Source organism: Mustelus asterias, chromosome 8 (assembly GCF_964213995.1).
Source record: "Mustelus asterias chromosome 8, sMusAst1.hap1.1, whole genome shotgun sequence".
NCBI classification, from domain to species: Eukaryota; Metazoa; Chordata; class Chondrichthyes; order Carcharhiniformes; family Triakidae; genus Mustelus; species Mustelus asterias.
Window position 1 is genome coordinate 18234020 of NC_135808.1, and position 26616 is coordinate 18260635.

The 26616-nt window shown below is 56.9% G+C and overlaps 1 protein-coding gene across 3 annotated transcripts in view; it reads right to left on the reverse strand.

Annotated features, from left to right (window-relative positions):
- gtf2h4 (general transcription factor IIH, polypeptide 4) overlaps positions 1-26616 on the reverse strand; it is a 79283-nt gene that overhangs the window by 30441 nt on the left and 22226 nt on the right. For 2 of the 3 annotated variants that reach the window (XM_078217487.1, XM_078217488.1), the window contains exons 4-8: positions 24648-24779; positions 20024-20120; positions 12807-12895; positions 7958-8066; positions 6677-6745 (exon numbers count right to left, since the gene is read on the reverse strand). In XM_078217487.1, the coding sequence (XP_078073613.1) occupies positions 6677-6745; positions 7958-8066; positions 12807-12895; positions 20024-20120; positions 24648-24779 (496 nt within the window). Of the gene's footprint in view, positions 1-6676; positions 6746-7957; positions 8067-12806; positions 12920-20023; positions 20121-24647; positions 24780-26616 lie in introns of all 3 variants that reach the window. The other variant, XM_078217486.1, reaches the window with a different exon arrangement.

The following is a 26616-nucleotide window of genomic DNA, read 5'->3' on the forward strand; positions in this document are numbered from 1 at the left end:
GGGATGTCCGTGAACACCACACAGCCAATAAATCATTTCTGAAGGGTAGCCGCTACGGTGACGCAAGGAAGGACAATAGCCAACTGGTGCACAGCAAGATCCCACAAATGGCCACCCTCAGCAGATCATCCTTATTTTGACCTCTCGGTTGAGGGATATGAATATTAACTCGGAGGAGGTGGTGAGTCGCACTCCTCCTCTTCAAAATAGCGGGCACGGGATCATTCGTCTCAGTCAGAGAGGGGCCACAATGGGGGCTTCAGTTTAACGCACACCAGAGAGAGAGAGCGCCTCCAGACAGTGCAGCAACCCCTCGGCGCTGCACTGGGAACCTCCGCCGGGGTTCCGCACTCAAGTCTCCAGGGCTACAACCCATGGCCTTCTGACCCAGGAGGTGGGATGGCCAATGCTTGGCTTCCGCCACCCCCTCCTCCACCCCCCCCGCCCACCCCTGCACACACACACACACACCCCATCCAAATACACCCAGGGTGCTGTCCAGGAGGGAGTCCAAGGATTTTGACCCATGAAGAATTGGTCGATATTTTTCTAAGTCAGGATGGTGAGTGACTTGGAGGGGAACCTCCAGGTGGTGGAGTACCCAGGTATCTGCTGCCCCCATCCTTCTAGGTGATAGTGGCCGTGGATTTGGAAGGTGCTGCCTAAGGAACCTCGGTAAGTTGCTGCGTCTTGTAGATGGTGCAGACGGCTGCTACTGAGCGTCAGTGGTGGAGGGAGTGAGTGTTTGAGGAAGGGTTCGCAATCAAGAGGGGCTGCTTTGTCCTGGATGGTGTCGAGTGTTGTTGGAGCTGCAGCGGTCCAGGCAAGTGGAGACTATTCCATCACACTCCTGACTTGTGCCTTGTAGATGGGGGACAGGGTTTGGGGAGTCAGGGGGTGAGTTACTCGCCTCTCCCAGCCTCTGCCCTGGTAGCCACTGTGTTAACACTGACTCTCAGCTTGGGGCAGGGTTCACCACCCTCCCCTGTTCAAGGTGAGATCCCTGATCAGCAGTGAGGATAAAGAGGAGGCACCACAGAGACACATCTAACCCTTCCCACAGCGACAGAGTCTGGGTGGGACGCCCATCTTATACCTCACCACGACTTACATCCCCTAAAATTAGAGAAAAGTACAGCAGAGGAGGAGGCCATTCAGCCATCGGGCTTGTAGAAGCCATAAAGCCATAGAAACCCTACAGTGCAGAAGGTGGACACTTGGCCCATCGAGTCTGTACCGACCACAATCCCACCCAGGCCCTATCCGTGTCACCTCACACATTTACGCCACTAATCCCCCTAACCTACATATCCCAGGACAATAAGGGGCAATTTAGCACGGCCAATCCACCTAACCTGCACATCTTTGGACTGTGGGAGGAAACCGGGGCACCCGGAGGAAGCCCACGCAGACACGGGGAGAACGTGCAGACTCTGCACAGACAGTGACCCAGGCCGGGAATCGAACCCGGGTCCCTGGCGCTGTGAGACAGCAGCGCTAACCACTGTGCCGCCCTTCAGCCATCGGGCTTGTCTGCTCTTACGAGGAATTATCCAGCTCTGAAGTGTGGAGGTAAAATAGGCAGGTGTTTGGCCAAGCAGGTGGGGTGAAAATCACCCCCTTCCCCGTCCATGGAAACACAACCTGCCAAGCGGGGACGGGTTGTTAATCTGAGCCGGTGAGTGAAATGGATATAAATGCACTGAATGGAGACATTGAGCAAGCGATTGTTGGCAGTCTCAGTCAGTGGTTTACAGATCTATCAGCAGCTTGTAGGGAAATTTACTTCCAGTGATCAGATTAGCAGCACTCCAGGTTCCAGCAGAACAAGGACCCTGACAGCTCGATCCCTTCCAAAGGGCACTTCAATGTAACACTGCTCTAATTAATGCTCTCATATCAATGTTAATCAGCCTCAGTTACTGAGGAATTACAGCCAGGGTTAGTGCCAACTGATGTTAATGTAAATCAACCCGAGTCACACAGAGCTCAGTCTCCCCTGCAGATCACTGTCTGTCTCAATCCCCATCCCCATCTCCCCCACCCTCCCCCGGTCTCACTGTCTTCCCAATCCACCCCCCCCTCCGGATCATTGTCAGCTCACAATCCCGATCTATCCACACCTCCCCCGCACCCCCCATCACTGTCTGTTCCCAATCTACCCCCCTACCACCCAACCCCCCCACCCCCTCCCCCGTATCACTGTCTGTTCCCAATCTCTATCTCCCCCCCCCCTCCCCCGTATCACTGTTGTTCTCCGTTTCTCGGTCCAACAACCCCCGCTCCGCCCTCACATCTCGGATCACAGTCTGCTCGACCTTTCCAACCCCATTCCCTCCTTGACTCTAACCCCCCCCACCTCCCACAAATTGGAATCCAAACCCACCCCATCCCCGCACCCTCATCCCCCCCCGACTCTACCCTCTCTCTCCGACCCCACCTCCTCTCTCCCACTCTCCGACCCCACCCTCTCTCACCCCCCCTCCGACCGCACCCTCCCTGCCCCCTCCGACCCCACCCTCTTTCTCCCGCTCTCCGACCCCACCCTCTCTCCCACTCTCCGACCCCACCGTCTCTCTCCTGCCCTGACCCCACCCTCTCTCCCACCCCACCCTCTCTCCCGCTCTCCGACCCCACCCCCTCTCTCCCGCTCTCCGACCCTACCCTCTCTCTCCCGCTCTCCGACCCCACCCTCTCTCTCCCGCCCTCTGACCCCACCCCCTCTCTCCCGCTCTCCGACCCTACCCTCTCTCTCCCGCCCTCTGACCCCACCCTCTCTCTCCCGCCCTCTGACCCCACCCTGTCTCTCCCGCCCTCTGACCCCACCCCCTCTCTCCCGCTCTCCGACCCTACCCTCTCTCTCCCGCCCTCTGACCCCACCCCCTCTCTCCCGCTCTCCGACCCCACCCCCTCTCTCCCGCCCTCTGACCCCACCCTCTCTCTCTTCCGCCCTCTGACCCCACCCCCTCTCTCCCGCTCTCCGACCCCACCCTCTCTCTCCCGCCCTGACCCCACCCTCTCTCTCCCGCCCTCTGACCCCACCCCCTCTCTCCCACTCTCCGACCCCACCCTCTCTCTCCCGCCCTCCGACCCCACCCTCTCTCTCCCGCCCTCTGACCCCACCCCCTCTCTCCCGCTCTCCGACCCCACCCTCTCTCTACCGCCCTCTAACCCCACTCTCTCTTCCCCCCCCCCCGACCCCACCCTCTCTCGCTCTCTTCCCCACTCGGACCCCACTCTCTCCCCCCACCCCCCCGACCCCACTCTCTCTCCCCCCCCCGACCCCACTCTCTCTCTCCCCCCCTCCGACCCCACTCTCTCTCCCCCCCCGACCCCACTCTCTCTCCCCCTCCTCCGACCCCACTCTCTCTCCCCCCCTCCGACCCCACTCTCTCTCCCCCCCCGACCCCACTCTCTCTCTCCCCCCCCCTCCGACCCCACTCTCTCTCCCCCCCCCGACCCCACTCTCTCTCCCCCCCCTCCGACCCCACTCTCTCTCCCCCCCTCCGACCCCACTCTCTCCCCCCCCCTCCGACCCCACTCTCTCTCCCCCCCTCCGACCCCACTCTCTCTCCCCCCCCTCCGACCCCACTCTCTCCCCCTCCGACCCCACTCTCTCTCCCCCCCCGACCCCACTCTCTCTCCCCCCCCTCCCGACCCACTCTCTCTCCCCCCCCCTCCGACCCCACTCTCTCTCTCCCCCCCCTCCGACCCCACTCTCTCTCTCCCCCCCTCCGACCCCACTCTCTCTCCCCCCCCCTCCGACCCCACTCTCTCTCCCCCCCCCTCCGACCCCACTCTCTCTCCCCCCCCTCCGACCCCACTCTCTCTCCCCCCCTCCGACCCCACTCTCTCTCCCCCCCCCTCCGACCCCACTCTCTCTCCCCCCCTCCGACCCCACTCTCTCTTTCCCCCCCCCGACCCCACTCTCTCTCCCCCCCCTCCGACCCCACTCTCTCTCCCCCCCTCCGACCCCACTCTCTCTTTCCCCCCCCGACCCCACTCTCTCTCCCCCCCCTCCGACCCCACTCTCTCTCCCCCCCTCCGACCCCACTCTCTCTTTCCCCCCCCCCGACCCCACTCTCTCTCTCCACCCCCTCCGACCCCACTCTCTCTCCCCCCTCCGACCCCACTCTCTCTCCCCCCCGACCCCACTCTCTCCCCCCCCTCCGACCCCACTCTCTCTCCCCCCCTCCGACCCCACTCTCTCTCCCCCCCCTCCGACCCCACTCTCTCTCTTCCAGTCTCCGACCCCACCTTCTCTCCCCCTCCTCCAACCCCACACTCTCTCACTCTCTCCCCCACTCGGACCCCATCCTCTCTCTCTCCCCCCCTCCAACCCCACTCTCTCTCCCCCCCCCCCCGACCCCACTCTCTCTCCCCCCCCCGACCCCACTCTCTCTCCCCCCCCCTCCGACCCCACTCTCTCTCCCCCCCTCCCGACCCCACTCTCTCTCCCCCCCCCGACCCCACTCTCTCTCTCCCCCCCTCCGACCCCACTCTCTCTCCCCCCCCTCCGACCCCACTCTCTCTCCCCCCCCCTCCGACCCCACTCTCTCTCCCCCCCCTCCGACCCCACTCTCTCTCCCCCCCCGACCCCACTCTCTCTCTCCCCCCCTCCGACCCCACTCTCTCTCTCCCCCCCTCCGACCCCACCCTCTCTCCCCCCCCCTCCGACCCCACTCTCTCCCCCCCCGACCCCACTCTCTCTCCCCCCCCCTCCGACCCCACTCTCCTCCCCCCCTCCGACCCCACTCTCTCTCCCCCCCCGACCCCACTCTCTCCCCCCCCTCCGACCCCACTCTCTCTCCCCCCCCTCCGACCCCACTCTCTCTCCCCCCCCTCCGACCCCACTCTCTCTCTTCCAGTCTCCGACCCCACCTTCTCTCCCCCTCCTCCAACCCCACACTCTCTCACTCTCTCCCCCACTCGGACCCCATCCTCTCTCTCTCCCCCCCTCCAACCCCACTCTCTCTCCCCCCCCCCCGACCCCACTCTCTCTCCCCCCCCGACCCCACTCTCTCTCCCCCCCCTCCGACCCCACTCTCTCTCCCCCCCCTCCGACCCCACTCTCTCTCCCCCCCCCCCGACCCACACTCTCTCTCCCCCCCTCCGACCCCACTCTCTCTCCCCCCCCTCCGACCCCACTCTCTCTCCCCCCCCCTCCGACCCCACTCTCTCTCCCCCCCTCCGACCCCACTCTCTCTCCCCCCCCGACCCCACTCTCTCTCTCCCCCCCCTCCGACCCCACTCTCTCTCCCCCCCTCCGACCCCACTCTCTCTCTCCCCCCCTCCGACCCCACCCTCTCTCCCCCCCTCCGACCCCACTCACTCCCCCCCCGACCCCACTCTCTCTCCCCCCCCTCCGACCCCACTCTCTCTCCCCCCCTCCGACCCCACTCTCTCTCCCCCCCCCCGACCCCACTCTCTCTCTCCCCCCCCCTCCGACCCCACTCTCTCTCCCCCCCTCCGACCCCACTCTCTCCCCCCCTCCGACCCCACTCTCTCTCCCCCCCTCCGACCCCACTCTCTCTCCCTCCCTCCGACCCCACTCTCTCTCCCCCCCCCTCCGACCCCACTCTCTCTCCCCCCCCTCCGACCCACTCTCTCTCCCCCCCTCCGACCCCACTCTCTCTCCCCCCTCCGACCCCACTCTCTCTTTCCCCCCCCCCGACCCCACTCTCTCTCTCCCCCCTCCGACCCCACCCTCTCTCTTCCAGTCTCCGACCTCACCTTCTCTCCCCCTCCTCCAACCCACACTCTCTCACTCTCTCCCCCACTCGGACCCCATCCTCTCTCTCTCCCCCCCTCCAGCCCCCACCCTCTCTCCCCCTCCTCCAACCCCACACTCTCTCACTCTCTCCCCACTCGGACCCCACTCTGTCTCTCCCCCGTCCGACCCCACTCTCTCTCCCCCCCCCCCGACCCCACTCTCTCTCTCCCCCCCCCGACCCCACTCTCTCTCTCCCCCTCCCCGACCCCACTCTCTCTCTCCCCCCCCACCGACCCCACTCTCTCTCTCCCCCCCCTCCGACCCCACTCTCTCTCCCCCCCTCCGACCCCACCCTCTGTCCCACCCTTCGACCCCACCCTCTCCCTCCCACTCTCCGACCCCACCCTCTCACCCCCCTCCGACCCCACCCCCCTCTCTCCCCTCCAACCCCACCCACCCTCTCCCTCCCACTCTCCGACCCCACCCTCTCTCTCCCGCTGTCCGACCCCACCCTCTCTCTCTCCAGCCCTCTGACCCCACCCTCTCTCTCTCCAGCCCTCTGACCCCACCCTCTCTCTCCCGCTCTCCGACCCCACCCTCTCTCTCCCGCCCTCTGACCCCACCCTCTCTCCCGCTCTCCGACCCCACCCTCTCTCTCTCCCGCCCTCCGACCCCACCCTCTCTCTCCCGCTCTCCGACCCCACCCTCTCTCTCCCGCCCTCCGACCCCACCCTCTCTCCCGCTCTGCGACCCCATCCTCTCTCTCCCGCCCTCTGACCCCACCCTCTCTCTCCCGCCCTCTGACCCCACCCTCTCTCCCGCTCTCCGACCCCACCCTTTCCCCTGGACTATCAGCCTCGATTTTGTCTCAGCTCCCAATGTGGTGACTGAGGCACGGCTGAGTCTCACAAGCTCTGATCTCCGCGATATCTCAGTGCTCCTCCAAGGAGACAGCTCTCTTACCTTGCCCAGTGTGGAGAAGCTCAGCTGGAACACAAAGGAGAGAATCTCAACCAGGACCATACTGCGGGACTGCAGGGGGAAAGAGTGAGAGAGAAACAGCGGGGTTAAATGGCGAGAATGTAATCAGCTGGCACTCCCCGACTCCCTCGCGCGCTGGACACCCGACTCCCCCCACAGTTGCTGATCTTCACAGCTGCTTACAGACACATCGAGGCCCCCCAGGAAGTTGAGGGTAAAGGGGGGGGGGGGTGCCCCCTGTGCATTGTTAGCGTGGCAGTGCCAGCCTGGCCCCTGGCACTGCCCAAGGGGCAAAGTGGCAATGCTTCGGGGGTCTTGGGCAGTGCCAAGGGCGTGGGGCGTCCCGCTGCCATTCTGCAGAGGGATTGCAAGCAGAGGGAGGGAGGCCAGTGATTGGGGCTGGGCACCGGGGCTGTGCGGCCAGCGATCAGGCCGTGGGTGCCACAGTGCGGGGATCCTGCGCGTGTGCCGATCTCGGCACTGACAGATCGGTACATGCCCATTGGCTCGCTCAGTGCTATACCGCTGGCCCCTCCAGTGGGAATAGGCCCCCCCACAACACTGATTTTCAGCACGATTCACGCTGAGACACTCTGCAGCGTAGAGTTTGGGAGCTTCATTTTGAAACTGGTGTCCTTATGAACCAGTGCGGTTTACTCCAATTTTATGCAAATTCAAAACTTTGGGTGAATCGCCCCCTTGGAGTCACATGTAGGCTAGACCAGGTAAGGACAGTAGATTTCCTTCCACAAAAGTGAGCCGGATGGGTTTTTCCAGCAATCAACAACGGATTCAGGGGTCATCAGTAGATTCTTAATTTCAGATTTTTATTGAATTGAAATTTCAACATCTTCCGTTGGTGGTATTCGAAGCATTAGCCTGGGTCTCTGGATTCCTCGTCCAGCAACAATACCACGACACCACTGCCTCTGACTGTGGGAGGAAACTGGAGCACCCGGAGGAGACCCACGCAGACACGGGGAGAACGTGCAGACTCCGCACAGACAGTCACCGGCTGGAATCGAACCCGGGTCCCTGGCGCTGTGAGGCAGCAATGCGAACTATCGTGCCACCCGATATAAGAGATGCTACCCCCGAGAGTGTATCACCCACCACCCCCCACACCACCGCCCTGGATCGTCAGCCTGGATATTTCTGGAGCGGGATTTGAACCCAGAACGTGGGTGATTGAGAGGGCTCCAGGTGAGCCGCGGCTGGCGCATTAACACTGATGAAGGGCCCCGTTCCCGCTATCAGCCTCACCTCGGCGGTGTGCAGGTACTGCAGCATGAAGTACCACAGCTGGGAGGCAGTGTCCAGGAGCAGAAACTGAAATCCGGCCGATGTGATGCACGGAGCCTCCGATCCTTCACTGAGACAGAGAGAGAGAGGCCAGGAGGCAGCAGCAGTCAGACTGATAACTCCATACAGAGTGACACAAATTCCATCCTTCCATTTCAAAATACAGTGTCAATAATTCCCCAAAGGGAATTCAGCAATGCAAATAACACACAGAAACGTGGGGTTTCAGCGCAAAACAACCTTCTGAGCTTCAATCAGTACCAAGCACCTCTGAAGTAAGAACTGGCTATAGAGGGAGCTTTACTCTGTATCGAACCCCGTGCTGTACCTGTCCTGGGAGTGTTTGATGGGGACAGTGTAGAGGGAGCTTTACTCTGTATCTAACCCCGTGCTGTACCTGTCCTGGGAGTGTTTGATGGGGGACAGTGTAGAGGGAGCTTTACTCTGTATCTAACCCCGTGCTGTACCTGTCCTGGGAGTGTTTGATGGGGACAGTGTAGAGGGAGCTTTACTCTGTATCTAACCCCGTGCTGTAGCTGTCCTGGGAGTGTTTGATGGGGGACAGTGGAGAGGGAGCTTTACACTGTATCTAACCCCGTGCTGTACCTGTCCTGGGAGTGTTTGATGGGGACAGTGTAGAGGGAGCTTTACTCTGTATCTAACCCTGTGCTGTACCTGTCCTGGGAGTGTTTGAAGGGGGACAGTGTAGAGGGAGCTTTACTCTGTATCTAACCCCGTGCTGTACCTGTCCTGGGAGGGTTTGATGGGTGCAGTGTAGAAGGAGCTTTACTCTGTATCTAACCCCGTGCTGTAGCTGTCCTGGGAGTGTTTGATGGGGACAGTGTAGAGGAAGCTTTACTCTGTATCTAACCCTGTGCTGTACCTGTCCTGGGAGGGTTTGATGGGTGCAGTGTAGAGGGAGCTTTACTCTGTATCTAACCCCGTGCTGTACCTGTCCTGGGAGTGTTTGATGGGGACAGTGTAGAGGGAGCTTTACTCTGTATCTAACCCCGTGCTGTAGCTGTCCTGGGAGTGTTTGATGGGGACAGTGTCGAGGGAGCTTTACTCTGTATCTAACCCCGTGCTGTACCTGTCCTGGGAGTGTTTGATGGGGACAGTGTAGAGGGAGCTTTACTCTGTATCTAACCCCGTGCTGTAGCTGTCCTGGGAGTGTTTGATGGGGGACAGTGGAGAGGGAGCTTTACACTGTATCTAACCCCGTGCTGTACCTGTCCTGGGAGTGTTCGATGGGGACAGTGCAGAGGGAGCTTTACTCTGTATCTAACCCCGTGCTGTACCTGTCCTGGGAGTGTTTGATGGGGGACAGTGTAGAGGAAGGTTTACTCTGTATCTAACCCCGTGCTGTACCTGTCCTGAGAGTGTTTGATGGGGACAGTGTAGAGGGAGCTTTACTCTGTATCTAACCCGCTGTGTTGTACCTGTCCTGAGAGTGTTTGATGGGGACAGTGTAGAGGGAGCTTTACTCTGTATCTAACCCCGTACTGTACCTGTCCTGGGAGTGTTTGATGGGGACAGTGTAGAGGGAGCTTTACTCTGTATCTAACCCCGTGCTGTACCTGTCCTGGGAGTGTTTGATGGGGACAGTGTAGACGGAGCTTTACACAGAGGGACCTAGGTGTGCAAGTCCACAAATCCTTGAAGGTGGCAACACAGGTGGAGAAGGTGGTGAAGAAGGCATATGGTATGCTTGCCTTTATAGGACGGGGTATAGAGTATAAAAGCTGGAGTCTGATGTTGCAGCTGTATAGAATGCTGGTTAGGCCACATTTGGAGTACTGCGTCCAGTTCTGGTCGCCACACTACCAGAAGGACGTGGAGGCATTAGAGAGAGTGCAGAGAAGGTTTACCAGGATGTTGCCTGGTATGGAGGGTCTTAGCTATGAGGAGAGATTGGGTAAACTGGGGTTGTTCTCCCTGGAAAGACGGAGAATGAGGGGAGATCTAATAGAGGTGTACAAGTTTATGAAGGGGATAGATAGGGTGAACGGTGGGAAGCTTTTTCCCAGATCAGAAGTGACGATCACGAGGGGTCACAGGCTCAAGGTGAGAGGGGTGAAGTCTAACTCAGATATTAGAGGGATGTTTTTTACACAGAGGGTGGTGGGGGCCTGGAATGCGCTGCCAAGTAGGGTGGTGGAGGCAGACACGCTGGCATCGTTTAAGACTTACCTGGATAGTCACATGAGCAGCCTGGGAATGGAGGGATACAAACGATTGGTCTAGTTGGACCAAAGGAGCGGCACAGGCTTGGAGGGCCGAAGGGCCTGTTTCCTGTGCTGTACTGTTCTTTGTACTCTGTATCCAATACCGTGCTGTACCTGTCCTGGGAGTGTTTGATGGGGGATAGTGTAGAGGGAGCATTATTCTGTATCTAACCCCGTGCTGTACCTGTCCTGGGAGTGTTTGATGGGGACAGTGTAGAGGGAGCTTTACTCTGTATCTAACCCCGTGCTGTACCTGTGCTGGGAGTGTTTGATGGGCCAGTGTAGAGGGAGCTTTACTCTGTATCTAACCCCGTGCTGTACCTGTCCTGGGAGTGTTTGATGGGCCAGTGTAGAGGGAGCTTTACTCTGTATCTAACCCCGTGCTGTACCTGTGCTGGGAGCGTTTGGTGGGGACGGTGTAGAGGGAGCTTTACTCTGTATCTAACCCCGTGCTGTACCTGTCCTGGGAGTGTTTGATGGGCCAGTGTAGAGGGAGCTTTACTCTGTATCTAACCCCGTGCTGTACCTGTGCTGGGAGCGTTTGGTGGGGACAGTGTAGAGGGAGATTTACTCTGTATCTAATTTGTAAACTGTTGCAAAAAACAGATCAACCCTCCTCTCACAAACCAGTTCCCTTTTCCAAAAGCATTGAAATGCCACAGGAAATTGCATGGGGTTATGGGGATGGGGTCTGGGTGGGATTGTGGTCGGTGCAGACTCAATGGGCTGAATGGCTCCTTCTGCACTGTAGGGATTCTACAATTCCATTAAATTAGACATGGAATCAGCTGCTGAATCGTAAGTGTGGGTCCCACCAGCCATGAATCGTCCCTGGCCAGTCTGCTTGGACAGATGTGCGCACTGGACACTTGCCCTGCGCAGGAAGATGTGGGGAGGAGGTGCGGGTGGGTTCAGCTGCTCTTGTCAGCACTGCTAATTAATCCGCCTGCTCTCCTGCACCTCACGCTCTCTCCGTCTGCCAAGGCTGCCAACTGGCTTCCCAAGGTTGCTGATCACACTATCATTTTTGTATCTGCTCCCATCTGGTGCCCTTATGAACAGGACTGCACTGTCACTGCATCTTTTCACACATTTATTTTAAATTCTGCCTTTTATCTCATTAACTGTTAACCTGAAAGACACTTTTACTCTGATCTGATATGACTGCACATTTCAGTTGACATCAGGGCTTGGGTCAATAGATCAGACACTGTCCTTTCCCCCCTCTGGGGCTGGGTGGGACAGTGGGTCAGACACTGTCCTTTCCCCCTCTGGGACTGGGTGGGACAGTGGGTCAGACACTGTCCTTTCCCCCCTCTGGGACTGGGTGGGACAGTGGGTCAGACACTGTCATTTCCCCCTCTGGGACTGGGTGGGACAGTGGGTCAGACACTGTCCTTTCCCCCTCTGGGACTGGGTGGGACAGTGGGTCAGACACTGTCCTTTCCCCCTCTGGGACTGGGTGGGACAGTGGGTCAGACACTGTCCTTCCCCCCTCTGGGACTGGGTGGGACAGTGGGTCAGACACTGTCCTTCCCCCCTCTGGGACTGGGTGGGACAGTGGGTCACTGTCCTTTCCCCCTCTGGGACTGGATGGGTCAGTGGGTCAGACACTGTGCTTTCCCCCCTCTGGGACTGGGTGGGACAGTGGGTCAGACACTGTCCTTTCCCCCTCTGGGACTGGATGGGTCAGTGGGTCAGACACTGTCCTTTCCACCTCTGGGACTGGGTGTGACAGTGGGTCAGACACTGTCCTTTCCCCCTCTGGGACTGGGTGGGACAGTGGGTCAGACACTGTCCTTTCCCCCCTCTGGGACTGGATGGGACAGTGGATCAGACACTGTCCTTTCCCCCTCTGGGACTGGGTGGGACAGTGGGTCAGACACTGTCCTTCCCCCCTCTGGGACTGGGTGGGACAGTGGGTCAGGCACTGTCCTTCCCCCCTCTGGGACTGGGTGGGACAGTGGGTCAGACACTGTCCTTTCCCCCTCTGGGACTGGGTGGGACAGTGGGTCAGACACTGTCCTTTCCCCCTCTGGGACTGGCTGGGACAGTGGGTCAGACACTGTCCATTCGCCCCTCTGGGACTGGGTGGGACAGTGGGTCAGACACTGTCATTTCCCCCTCTGGAACTGGGTGGGACAGTGGGTCAGACACTGTCCTTTCGCCCCTCTGGGACTGGGTGGGACAGTGGGTCAGACACTGTCCTTTCCCCCCTCTGGGACTGGGTGGGACAGTGGGTCAGACACTGTCCATTCGCCCCTCTGGGACTGGGTGGGACAGTGGGTCAGACACTGTCATTTCCCCCTCTGGAACTGGGTGGGACAGTGGGTCAGACACTGTCCTTTCGCCCCTCTGGGACTGGGTGGGACAGTGGGTCAGACACTGTCCTTTCCCCCTCTGGGACTGGGTGGGACAGTGGGTCAGACACTGTCCTTTCCCCCTCTGGGACTGGGTGGGACAGTGGGTCAGACACTGTCCTTTCCCCCTCTGGGACTGGCTGGGAATGTGCCTGTCTGCCTTCCAGTGCCCAATACCGGAACCAGTCGCCAAACATAGCCCGTCGATCACGTACATCGACTTACCTCTTCATCAGTCCAGCCTGGATGAGGAGCTGAGCCAAGTCCTGACTGACCGCTGCACTGGGAGAGCCCACCATGAAATGCAGAACCACCTGCAACGAGAGAACAGCCAACAACTGCTGAAAGGAGACACCAACTGATTGGAGTCAGGACGCTGCTGCCCCCCCTCCCCCCTCCCCCGCCCCCCTCCTCCCCCCCTCCACCGGCGAGGTCTACATTTGTTGCCCGTCCTTACTTGCCCTCCAGTGTCTCGCTCCGTCATTCCAGAAGGGGCAGTTAACAAGTCAACCACGTGGCTGAGCACCTGTAGTCACATATGGGCCAGACTGGGTCAGGAATGCAGATTTCCCACCTTAAAGGTGCACGAGTGAACCAGATGCGGTTTTAGAAGCATCAACGATTCACCATTATTGAGCCGAACTTTATATTCCAGATTTATTAATTGAATTCTAATCCCACCGACTGCCATGGTGGGACTTGAACTCTTGACCCCTGACCATTATTAGCCCAGTGACATTCCCACTTCGCCCCCGTCACCCCATCGCCTCCCGTGATGATATGTACTGGGTTTTATTTGCATACCACAGTCCAAGTTAACCCCTTAGGCTACAAAACCAAGGCTCCGAATGGAATGTTCTAGTCGATGTTACAGAACCCCCAGCGTGAAGGCGAGCCCACAATCTTCCCCGGTTTCCCCTCCCAGGGGGCTGTGGTTAAATGGTCTGCAGTTTTAACTTTTAATATGCTGAAAGAGGTCCAATCAAGCAAACCTGGTTTTTTGGGGTTAAAGTTGTTGTTTTTCTCACTATGCTGGGATTTCTTGTGGCCAGTGGCCTGGAATCTGTCAAAGGACAGAAGGTGTCAGATTTTAACAGCCTGTCCTTGGCAGGGATGAATTCTGTACAGACTCCTGGGGCCAGTGTTCCTTATCTGGGCATTGGCTGACTGGCAGAAGGCAGAGAGTGGGGATTAAGGGGTCTTTTTCAGGATGGCAGCCGGTGACTAGTGGTGTGGCTCAGGGGTCAGTGCTGGGACCGCAACTTTTCACAATATACATTAACGATTTGGAAGAAGAAACTGAAGGCACTGTTGCTAAGTTTGCAGATGATACAAAGATATGTAGAGGGACATAGTATTGAGGAAGCAGGGGGGCTGCAGAAGGACTTGGACAGGTTAGGAGAGTGGGCAAAGAAGTGGCAGATGGGATACAATGTGGAAAAGTGTGAGGTTATGCACTTTGGAAGGAGGAATGGAGGCATTGACTGTTTTCTAAATGGGAAAATGCTTAGGAAGTCAGAAACACAAAGGAACTTGGGAGTCCTTGTTCAAGATTCTCTTAAGGTTAACATGCAGGTTCAGTCAGCAGTTAGGAAGGCAAATGCAATGTTAGCATTCATGTCGAGAGAGCTAGAATACAAGAGCAGGGATGTACTTCTGAGGCTGTATAAAGCTCTGGTCAGACCCCATTGGAATATCGTGAGCAGTTTTGGGCCCCATATCTAAGGAAGGATGTGCTGGCCTTGGAAAGGGTCCAGAGGAGGTTCACAAGAATGATCCCTGGAATGAAGAGCTTGTCGTATGAGGAACAGTTGAGGACTCTGGGTCTGTACTCGGAGTTTAGAAGGATGAGGGGGAATCTTATTGAAACTTACAGGATACTGCGAGGCCTGGATAGAGTGGACGTGGAAAGGATGTTTCCACTCGTAGGAAAAACTAGAACCTGAGGGCACAACCTCAGGCTAAAGGGACAATCCTTTAAAACAGAGATGAGGAGGAATTTCTTCAGCCAGAGAATGGTGAATCTGTGGAACTCTTTGCCGCAGAAGGCTGTGGAGGTCAGGTCATTGAGTGTCTTTAAGATAGGTTCCTAATTAATCAGGGGATCAGGGATTATGGGGAAAAGGCAGGAGAATGGGGATGAGAAAAATATCAGCCATGATTGAATTGCGGAGCAGACTCGATGGGCAGAGTGGCCTAATTCTGCTCCTATGTCTTATGGTCTTATGGAATGTAAACAATATGTACTTAAGAGGCCTAGGTATGATGAGGCCTGAGGTGACAAATGCCACTATTCTGCCTGCGTTTGATTGGCCTAATCGAACGATACAATTGGGGTTTCGAATCAATTCATTGGCTGGATGACCGAGAAACTTCTGGAAGCGAGTAGAGAATTGTGGGTAAAGAGGCATGCAGAACTTTGTTTGGCAGCGATAACTCGAAGAGACCAACTATTGCAAGGAGACTTGTGCCCTGGGGGATGCTTCAGAGAAGAAGAAGATAGATTCTACATCTAGGATATTTCTTGGCCAAGGTTTTCCTAAACTCGGCAGTATCAACATTCAGTTAAATAGTTAAAATTGATGTTCAGTTAAAGTTAATATGCAGAGTTAAAGTTCAGTTAGAGTTAAAGTTCAATAAAGACATAATGAGTTGCAACTGTTTATGTTTAAGTTGGCACTAGAAGTGTTAAATAAATAAATAATTGAATTACTGTCCTTGTTTGTCTCCAGCTGGAATGCTTGGAAGGGGTTTAAATTAAAGCTGTATAACAGAGGAAGCGGAAAAGCGGGTTTTGCACCCTGTTTCCCCACCTCTTGCGATGTCACCAGCCCGTTCTGCCGGCGTGATCAACCCATTGTAACCTAATTTGTGTGTTCCGGATGCAATTCTCTGGGTTCTCTTGCCTTAATGACTTCGCCAATGGGGGTCCTCACTGGCGACGATCACGCACCGTCCCCACCAATAGGGACTTGACGCAATGGCTTTGCCGGTGGGACCGGAGGCCACTGAAGCCCCCCCCCCCGAGGTGACTGGGGACAGGGCTGGGCAATGCCCTTCATACACAGTTCACTGGAAGATTGGGGCACATGCGCAATAGTGCCCCTACAGCACAGCAGCCGGCTTCCCGGCATGAATAGGCTCCGCCCACTCCCCCTGCTGGCGAGAATCACATTTTGCCTAAGTGCCATAAGATAGCATTAGGTAGCTTGCCAAAAGAAATGGGCGCAATTCTCTCCCACTTTCACGCTCGATCGGCACTTAGAATTATTTTTGGTAAGATCGCCCCCTGGCATTTGATACCACTTGATCCGCACCACCCCAGCAACAAACAGGGCAATGGCTTGCTGTGTAGTGTGGCTGTGTGCAGCCTGTATGGAGTACTTTGAATAGTCTCAAAGTGGTATACTGCTACATAAATGCAAATACTGCCAGGCACTCGCGTACGGTCACTTTGAGAATGGCTGGATTAACGGAGTGAGAAATGACGGGGTGGGGTGGGGAAGGTGTGGTCAACACAACATTCCCACTGAGCACAGGCCCGAGGGGCTGAATGGCCTCCTTGATACAGGGTCAAAATCCTTAGTTTAGCTGCCCACAGGGAGGCGATGGCCTAGTGGCATAATCGCTGGACTATGAATCCAGAAACTCGGTTGTTCTGGGGACCCAGGTTCGAATCCTGCCACGGTTGGTGGTGGAATTTGAACTCAATAAAAAACCTGGAATTAAGAATTTACTGATGATTATGATTGTCGGAAAAATGCATCTGGTTCACTAATGTCCTTTAGGGAAGGAAATCTGCCATCCTTACCTGGTCTGGCCTACATGTGACTCCAGAGCCACAGCAATGTGGTTGACTCACAACTGCCCTCCAAGGGCAACTAGGGATGGGCAATAAATGCTGGGCAGCCAGCGATGCCCGTGTCCCACGAATGAATTTTTAAAAACCCCCGCCAAAGTCAGGACTCAAGCTCAGACGTAATACTGAAACTGCGGCTTCCTCAATAATTTGCATAGATTTAGAATCACACTTTTGTCCTCTCGCTTCCCCAGTTACAGCAGCCAAAATGCTTCCTCGTTACGACCTCTGTCAATCTGCCCTCTCTGCTTTAAAGAGCTGAGCAGCTGAATGTGCGAGGCTGTCACTCGCCGTGTTTTGGAAGTCATAACGTGAATGATTCTCCTTCAAAGGCGTCAGATGACCTCTTGAGCGACGCTCTTCATTATCGCCTCGGACTGCTCCCACAGCCAGTGACGGACCCGTGCCACTAATAGCTCCCCCCAGCGTCACACTGCTCCGAGGACACAAGCGGCTGGGTGTCTCTCCACTGTTACAATGAGACGCTGATTGAAATATCACCCCTCCCCAACCCAGGTCCCAGCGAGTGCCACCCCCACCAGCAGGTGGTGGGCTCCAAAAGCTCGAAGCCATTGAAATTCTGACAAGTGGCACTCACTCAGCAGTGACCGGCTCACGGACGCTCGGTTTGGGTTCCGCCAGGGTCATTCAGCTCCTGAATGAGAAAGAGCGCAGAAAAGATTTACTAGGATGCTACCGGGACTTGATGGATTGGGTTATAAGGAGAGGCTGGATAGACTGAGACTTTTTTCTCTGGAGCGTAGAAGGCAATCTTATCGAGGTCTATAAAATAATGAGGGGCACGGATCAGCTAGATAGTCAACATCGTTTCCCAAAGGTAGGAGAGTCTAAAACCAGAGGGCATAGGTTTAAGGTGAGAGGGGAGAGATACAAAAGGGTCCAGAGGGGCAATTCTTTCACACAGAGGGTGGTGAGTGTCTGGAACAAGCTGCCAGCGGCAGTAGTAGAGGCGGGTACAATTTTGTCTCTTAAAAAGCATTTAGATAGTTACATGGGTACGATGGGTATAGAGGGATATGGGCCAAATGTGGGCAATTGGGACTAGCTGAGGGGTTTAAAAAAAAGGAGCGGCATGGACAAGTTGGGCCGAAGGGCCTGTTTCCATGCTGTAAACCTCTATGACTCTATGACCTCAGTGCAGCCTTGGTTCAAACATGGACAATTGAACTGAACTCCAGAGATTATCATAAAATAGAATCATTCAATTAAATGGTGGACAGGACAAGAGAACAGCTACTGTCGGGAAGGCAAAACAGCGCCATAAACCTTCCCGGAAACAAGGACAACCAATCACTTCAATTCAAATTATTTGCCAATTGATTTTCTCCGAATGGCAGCATCGTTGGCCAAATCCAGCAATTATTCCCCAGCTGAAAGAAAATTACTGCGGATGCTGGAAGAAATAGAAAATGCTGGAAAAACTCAGCAGGTCTGGCAGCAGCTGTAAGGAGAGGAAAGAGCTGGTGTTTCGTGTCCAGACGACCCTTTGTCAAAGCTGGCTTGCAGTGGATGCTGGTAGATAGTCTATTGCCGGAAATGGAGACAGGAAGGTCAAGGAAGGGAAGGGAAGTGTCTGAGATGGACCGGGGAAGGCGATGGAGGGGTGGAAACTGGGAGCGAAGTTGATGAATTTTTCGAAAGCATGAAGTGGCACCAAAATAGTCATCGATGTACTGGTAAAGGAGTTGGGGGCGGGGAGTTGGGGGCGGGGAGTTGGGGGCGGGGAGTTGGGGGCGGGGAGTTGGGGGCGGGGAGTTGGGGGCGGGGAGTTGGGGCGGGGAGTTGGGGGCGGGGAGTTGGGGGCGGGGAGTTGGGGGCGGGGAGTTGGGGGCGGGGAGTTGGGGGCGGGGAGTTGGGGGCGGGGAGTTGGGGGCGGGGAGTTGGGGGCGGGGAGTTGGGGGCGGGGAGTTGGGGGCGGGGAGTTGGGGGCGGGGAGTTGGGGGCGGGGAGTTGGGGGCGGGGAGTTGGGGGCGGGGAGTTGGGGGCGGGGAGTTGGGGGCGGGGAGTTGGGGGCGGGGAGTTGGGGGCGGGGAGTTGGGGGCGGGGAGTTGGGGGCGGGGAGTTGGGGGCGGGGAGTTGGGGGCGGGGAGTTGGGGGCGGGGAGTTGGGGGCGGGGAGTTGGGGGCGGGGAGTTGGGGGCGGGGAGTTGGGGGCGGGGAGTTGGGGGCGGGGAGTTGGGGGCGGGGAGTTGGGGGCGGGGAGTTGGGGGCGGGGAGTTGGGGGCGGGGAGTTGGGGGCGGGGAGTTGGGGGCGGGGAGTTGGGGGCGGGGAGTTGGGGGCGGGGAGTTGGGGGAGGGGAGTTGGGGGAGGGGAGTTGGGGGCGGGGAGTTGGGGGCGGGGAGTTGGGGGCGGGGAGTTGGGGGCGGGGAGTTGGGGGCGGGGAGTTGGGGGCGGGGAGTTGGGGGCGGGGAGTTGGGGGCGGGGAGTTGGGGGCGGGGAGTTGGGGGAGGGGAGTTGGGGGAGGGGAGTTGGGGGAGGGGACCTGGGTAGGTTTGGTACAAGGAATGTTCCACATACCCCATAAAGAAGACAAGCATAGTTAGGACCCAAGCGGGTACCCATTGCTCCTCCTTTGATTTGGAGAAAGTGGGATGAGTTAAAGTTTTGACAAAGGGTCATCTGGACTCGAAACGTCAGCTTTTTTCTCTCCTTACAGATGCTGCCGGACGGGCTGAGATTTTCCAGCATTTTCTGTTTTTGTTAATTATTCCCTAGCCTCGGATGCTCTCGAAAGGTGGCAGCGGGCACCAGCAGGGGGTTCACACCAGTCGGCAGCGTTGGGGGTTATCCAGGGCCTAATCTGAGGGCGGTCAGGAATTGACCGAGGAAGGTAAGTTGGGAAATTTAATAAGGGCTCCGAAGGAGTAGAATGTCACGATTCCTGCAAAGTCATGCGGAGAAAGGTTATAAATAAACACTGGGGGGGTGAGGGGGGATAAGACAAAAACTTAGATCAGACACGAGGAGGAATGCATTTGATGAAGAAGGTGAGGTAAGTCAGAGGAAGCTACAGAGCAGGCAGAAAGACAGGCAGGCCTCAGTGACGCAGCAGGCACAGCTGGGTGCCAGGATGAAAGGGTTTATGTACAGAGAGCCGGGGCTTTGATGGAATCATTACTCTCTTATCCTCCAACGCTATAATCTTGCATTCGTAGAATCATAGAATCCCTACAGTGCAGACGGAGGCCATTTGGCCCATCGAGCCTGCACCGACCACAATCCCACCCAACCTCTGTTCCCGTAACCCCACATATTTACCCCGCTAACCCCCTGACACTAAGAGCCAATTTAGCATGGACAATTCCCCTAACCTGCACATCTTTGGACTGTGGGAGGAAACCGGAGCACCCGGAGGAAACCCACGCAGACATGGGGAGAACGTGCAAACTCTGCACCAACAGTGACCCGAAGCCGGAATTGAACTCGGGACCCTGGCGCTGTGAGGCAGCAGTGATAACCACTGTGCCACCCCTAAATTAAAGTGGAGAACATAGGTACTTTGATTCACGTCGCATTGCAGAGACCATTAATGTGTAGCTCAGCAAAGAGGGTCCCAACCCACCTCCCACCGCTCCATGGCATACTTGTCCAGCGAGGGGATGTCTCGGGCATGTTTATCAGGTCCCAGCTGGCTGGTGTCATCGGCCCAGGGTTTGCCCCTGCAGATAACAAGGCACATTAATAACTGCAACAGGTCTCGATCACTGAGCAATAACTACCACCCCCCCACACCCCTCCACACACCCCCACCCTCCCCAAACACCCCCACCCTCCCCCACACACCCCCACCCTCCCCCACCCTCCCCCACACCCCTCCACACACCCCCACACACACACCATACACACACCACACACACAGAACTTTACTCTGTATCTAACCCCAGGCTGTACCTGTCCTGGGAGTGTTTGATGGGGACAGTGTAGAGGGAGATTTACTCTGTATCTAACCCCGTGCTGTACCTGTCCTGGGAGTGTTTGATGGGGACAGTGTAGAGGGAGCTTTACTCTGTATCTAACCCCATGCTGTACCTGTCCTGGGAGTGTTTGATGGGGACAGTGTAGAGGGAGATTTACTCTGTATCTAACCCCGTGCTGTACCTGTCCTGGGAGTGTTTGATGGGGACAGTGTAGAGGGAGCTTTACTCTGTATCTAACCCCGTGCTGTACCTGTCCTGGGAGTGTTTGATGGGGACAGTGTAGAGGGAGCTTTACTCTGTATCTAACCCCGTGCTGTACCTGTCCTGGGAGTGTTTGATGGGGACAGTGTAGAGGGAGCTTTACTCTGTATCTAACCCCGTGCTGTACCTGTCCTGGGAGTGTTTGATGGGGACAGTGTAGAGGGAGCTTTACTCTGTATCTAACCCCGTGCTGTACCTGTCCTGGGGGTGTTTGATGGGGACAGTGTAGAGGGAGCTTTACTCTGTATCTAACCCCGTGCTGTACCAGTCCTGGGAGTGTTTGATGGGGACAGTGTAGAGGGAGCTTTACTCTGTATCTAACCCCGTGCTGTACCTGTCCTGGGAGTGTTTGATGGGACAGTGTAGAGGGAGCTTTACTCTGTATCTAACCCCATGCTGTACCTGTCCTGGGAGTGTTTGATGGGGACAGTGTAGAGGAGCTTTACTCTGTATCTACCCCGTGTTGCACATTCTGACACCCGATATCTTAAAGGCAAAGTCCTCCATGTCTGGTACATCACCACATTTGATTGGAAAGTGATTCTGCTAAAAGTACGGTAACAATGAAATTAGCACTTAGGCAAGGTGCCGTTGCTATGGTCACTAAAAGCATTGGCGATTTAATTGCTGGAAATGGAGGTGTATTTCGGGATGGTTGCCATGTTGACTGTGGCAGGTCAAAGGTCGAACCTCGGGGTGGGGGTGGGGTGGTACCAGAGCACGCGTGGAGTTCCTGAGCCATTACCATGGCGATGACTGGTCTCTCCAATCACACAGGAGCAAAATACCGAGACTGCAAAATGGAGTCAGCCTGTTTTACAATGGATTGGCCAGAGGATCAATGGGCCAGGGGATCAATGGGCCAGAGGATCAATGGGCCAGGGGATCAATGGGCCAGAGGATCAATGGGCCAGTGGATCAATGGGTTCATGGAGGAATGAGGAGGGAAAGGACTCGTGGTGTGAATAATCAGACACTGCCACCTTCGCTATCTGCACGTCCTCCCCGTGTCTGCGTGGGTTTCCTCCGGGTGCTCCGGTTTCCTCCCGCAGTCTGAAACACGCGCTGGTTAGGTGGATTGGCCAGGTTAAATTCTCCCTCCGAGTGCCCGAACAGGCGCCGGAGTGTGGAGACCAGGGGATTTTCACAGTAACTTCATTGCAGTGTTAATGTTGGCCTACTTGTGACCCGAATAAATAAACTAGAAGCTTAAACGTAACTTGTGTGTCACGAATGTCCAGGTGGATGCTTTTGCTGCGGTGATCGTTTAAGGTCTCAGGTAAGAGAGGTGTGTCTGACCACACCACCCCCCCCCACACGCCCCCCCCACACGCACATCCCCCCCCCACACGCACATCCCCCCCCCACACGCACGCCCCCCCCCCACACGCACGCCCCCCCCCACACGCACGCCCCCCCCCACACGCACGCCCCCCCCCCACACGCACATCCCCCCCCACACACACAACCCCCCCCACACGCACGCCCCCCCCACACGCACATCCCCCCACACGCACATCCCCCCCACACGCACATCCCCCCCCACACACACAACCCCCCCCACACACACAACCCCCCCCACACACACAACCCCCCCCACACACACAACCCCCCCCACACACACAACCCCCCCCACACACACAACCCCCCCCACACACACACAACCCCCCCCACACACACACAACCCCCCCCACACACACAACCCCCCCCACACACACAACCCCCCCCACACACACAACCCCCCCACACACACAACCCCCCCCACACACACAACCCCCCCCACACACACAACCCCCCCCACACACACAACCCCCCCCACACACACAACCCCCCCCACACACACAACCCCCCCCACACGCCCCCCCCACACGCACGCACGCCCCCCCCCCCCACCCCACACGCACACATTGACAAGTGGCAGATAAAGTTCAAAGCAGAGAAGTGTGAGGTGATTCATTTTGGCAGAACAAAATAAATGGAGAAAGTGGTGAGGAGGTGTATCCATCCGGACCTGAGTCACTGAAGGTGGCGGGACTGTCGAGGGGACAGTTTATAAGCAGGTTGTATCCTCGGTTTTATCAGTCGGGGCATTAAGAACAAGAGCCCATGTTGAACATAGAGAAAGGCACTCGCTGGACCGCAGCTTCTAATCATTTTTGGGATGTGGGTATCGCTGTCTGCGACAGCCTTTCTTGCCCACTTTGAGCTGCCCTTGGGAAGGTGGCGGTGAGCTGCCTTGAGCCCCTGCAGTCCCCAAGGTGTAGGTACACCCACAGCGCTGATAGGGAGGGAGTTCCAGGATTTGGACCCAGTGATAGTGAAGGAACGGCGGATGTATTTCCAAGTCAGGATGGTGAGTGACTTGGAGGGGAACCTCCAGGTGGTGGTGTTCCCCGGTATCTGCTGCCCTTGTCCCTCTAGATGGGAGTGGCCGTGGGTTTGGAAGGTGCGAAGGATCTTTGGTGAATTGCTGCAGTGCATCTTGTAGATAATACACACTGCTGCTACTGAGCGTCGGTGGTAGAGGGAGTGGGTGCTTGTGGAAGAGGTGCCAATCACAGTGGTTGGCGCTGCTGCCTCACAGCGCCAGGGACCCGGGTTGAGTCGCGTTCTGTGTGGAGTTTGCACGTTCTCCCCGTGTCTGCGTGGGTTTCCTCCCACAGTCCAAAGGACGTGCTGGTTAGATGCTAAATTCTCCCTCAGTTGTACCCAAACAGGTGCCGGAGTGTGGCAGCTAGGGGGATTTTCACAGTAACTTCATTGCAATGTTAATGTAAGCCGACTTGTGACATTAATAAATAAACTAAACTACATCCTATAGTCAGACTCGGTAGAATGACAGACACACCCCCACACGCACACACACCCACCCCCACACACACACCCACAGCCCACACACACACACAGCACACACACACACACAGCCACACACACACACACACAGCCCACACACACACACACAGCCCACACACACACAGCCCACACACACACAGCCCACACACACACAGCCCACACACACACAGCCCACACACACACACACACACAGCCCACACACACACACACACAGCCCACACACACAGCCCACACACACAGCCCACACACACACACACACAGCCCACACACACACACACACAGCCCACACACACACACACAGCCCACACACACACACAGCCCACACACACACACACAGCCCACACACACACACACAGCCCACACACACACACACAGCCCACACACACACACACAGCCCACACACACACACACAGCCCACACACACACACACAGCCCACACACACACACACAGCCCACACACACACACACACAGCCCACACACACAGCCCACACACACAGCCCACACACACACACACACAGCCCACACACACACACACAGCCCACACACACACACAGCCCACACACACACACAGCCCACACACACACACAGCCCACACACACACACAGCCCACACACACACAGCCCACACACACACAGCCCACACACACACAGCCCACACACACACACACAGCCCACACACACACACACAGCCCACACACACACACACACAGCCCACACACACACACACACAGCCCACACACACACACACAGCCCACACACACACACACAGCCCACACACACACACACAGCCCACACACACACACACAGCCCACACACACACACACAGCCCACACACACACACAGCCCACACACACACACACAGCCCACACACACACACAGCCCACACACACACACACAGCCCACACACACACACACACAGCCCACACACACAGCCCACACACACACACACAGCCCACACACACACACAGCCCACACACACACACACACAGCCCACACACACACACACAGCCCACACACACACACAGCCCACACACACACACAGACACACACACCCCACACACACACCCCACACACACACCCCACACACACACCCCACACACACACCCCACACACAAACTCAGCATCACTGAACTCGGCCGTGTCACCGTCACTTACCCTCCGAGAAGTGCAATGCGCAGATTCTCCTTGAAGATGGGATTGAGGACCAGGCCTTGCAATCCCCCAGGAAGCTGCTGGCAGTGCCACAGTCGCAGCCCCATTAGGATACTCATACAGTCATCGTGATCCCTGTGGATGGAGGGAGAGTCAGACAGAGAGTCAGACAGAGAGAGAGTCAGACAGAGAGTCAGACAGACAGAGAGTCAGACAGAGAGAGAGTCAGACAGAGAGAGAGTCAGACAGAGGGAGAGTCAGACAGAGAGAGAGTCAGACAGAGGGAGAGTCAGACAGAGGGAGAGTCAGACAGAGGGAGAGTCAGACAGAGAGTCAGACAGACAGAGAGTCAGACAGAAGGAGAGTCAGACAGAGGGAGAGTCAGACAGAGGGAGAGTCAGACAGAGGGAGAGTCAGACAGAGGGAGAGTCAGACAGAGGGAGAGTCAGACAGAGGGAGAGTCAGACAGAGAGTCAGACAGAGAGAGAGTCAGACAGAGGGAGAGTCAGACAGAGGGAGAGTCAGACAGAGGGAGAGTCAGACAGAGGGAGAGTCAGACAGAGGGAGAGTCAGACAGAGGGAGAGTCAGACAGAGGGAGAGTCAGACAGAGGGAGAGTCAGACAGAGAGAGAGTCAGACAGAGAGAGAGTCAGACAGAGAGAGAGTCAGACAGAGGGAGAGTCAGACAGAGAGAGAGTCAGACAGAGAGAGAGTCAGACAGAGAGAGAGTCAGACAGAGAGAGAGTCAGACAGAGAGAGACAGAGAGAGAGTCAGACAGAGAGAGAGTCAGACAGAGGGAGAGTCAGACAGAGGGAGAGTCAGACAGAGAGAGAGTCAGACAGAGGGAGAGTCAGACAGAGGGAGAGTCAGACAGAGGGAGAGTCAGACAGAGGGAGAGTCAGACAGAGGGAGAGTCAGACAGAGGGAGAGTCAGACAGAGGGAGAGTCAGACAGAGGGAGAGTCAGACAGAGGGAGAGTCAGACAGAGGGAGAGTCAGACAGAGGGAGAGTCAGACAGAGGGAGAGTCAGACAGAGAGAGAGTCAGACAGAGAGAGAGTCAGACAGAGGGAGAGTCAGACAGAGGGAGAGTCAGACAGAGGGAGAGTCAGACAGAGGGAGAGTCAGACAGAGGGAGAGTCAGACAGAGGGAGAGTCAGACAGAGGGAGAGTCAGACAGAGGGAGAGTCAGACAGAGGGAGAGTCAGACAGAGGGAGAGTCAGACAGAGGGAGAGTCAGACAGAGGGAGAGTCAGACAGAGGGAGAGTCAGACAGAGGGAGAGTCAGACAGAGGGAGAGTCAGACAGAGGGAGAGTCAGACAGAGGGAGAGTCAGACAGAGGGAGAGTCAGACAGAGGGAGAGTCAGACAGAGGGAGAGTCAGACAGAGGGAGAGTCAGACAGAGGGAGAGTCAGACAGAGGGAGAGTCAGACAGAGGGAGAGTCAGACAGAGGGAGAGTCAGACAGAGGGAGAGTCAGACAGAGGGAGAGTCAGACAGAGGGAGAGTCAGACAGAGGGAGAGTCAGACAGAGGGAGAGTCAGACAGAGGGAGAGTCAGACAGAGGGAGAGTCAGACAGAGGGAGAGTCAGACAGAGGGAGAGTCAGACAGAGGGAGAGTCAGACAGAGGGAGAGTCAGACAGAGGGAGAGTCAGACAGAGGGAGAGTCAGACAGAGGGAGAGTCAGACAGAGGGAGAGTCAGACAGAGGGAGAGTCAGACAGAGGGAGAGTCAGACAGAGGGAGAGTCAGACAGAGGGAGAGTCAGACAGAGGGAGAGTCAGACAGAGGGAGAGTCAGACAGAGGGAGAGTCAGACAGAGGGAGAGTCAGACAGAGGGAGAGTCAGACAGAGGGAGAGTCAGACAGAGGGAGAGTCAGACAGAGGGAGAGTCAGACAGAGGGAGAGTCAGACAGAGGGAGAGTCAGACAGAGGGAGAGTCAGACAGAGGGAGAGTCAGACAGAGGGAGAGT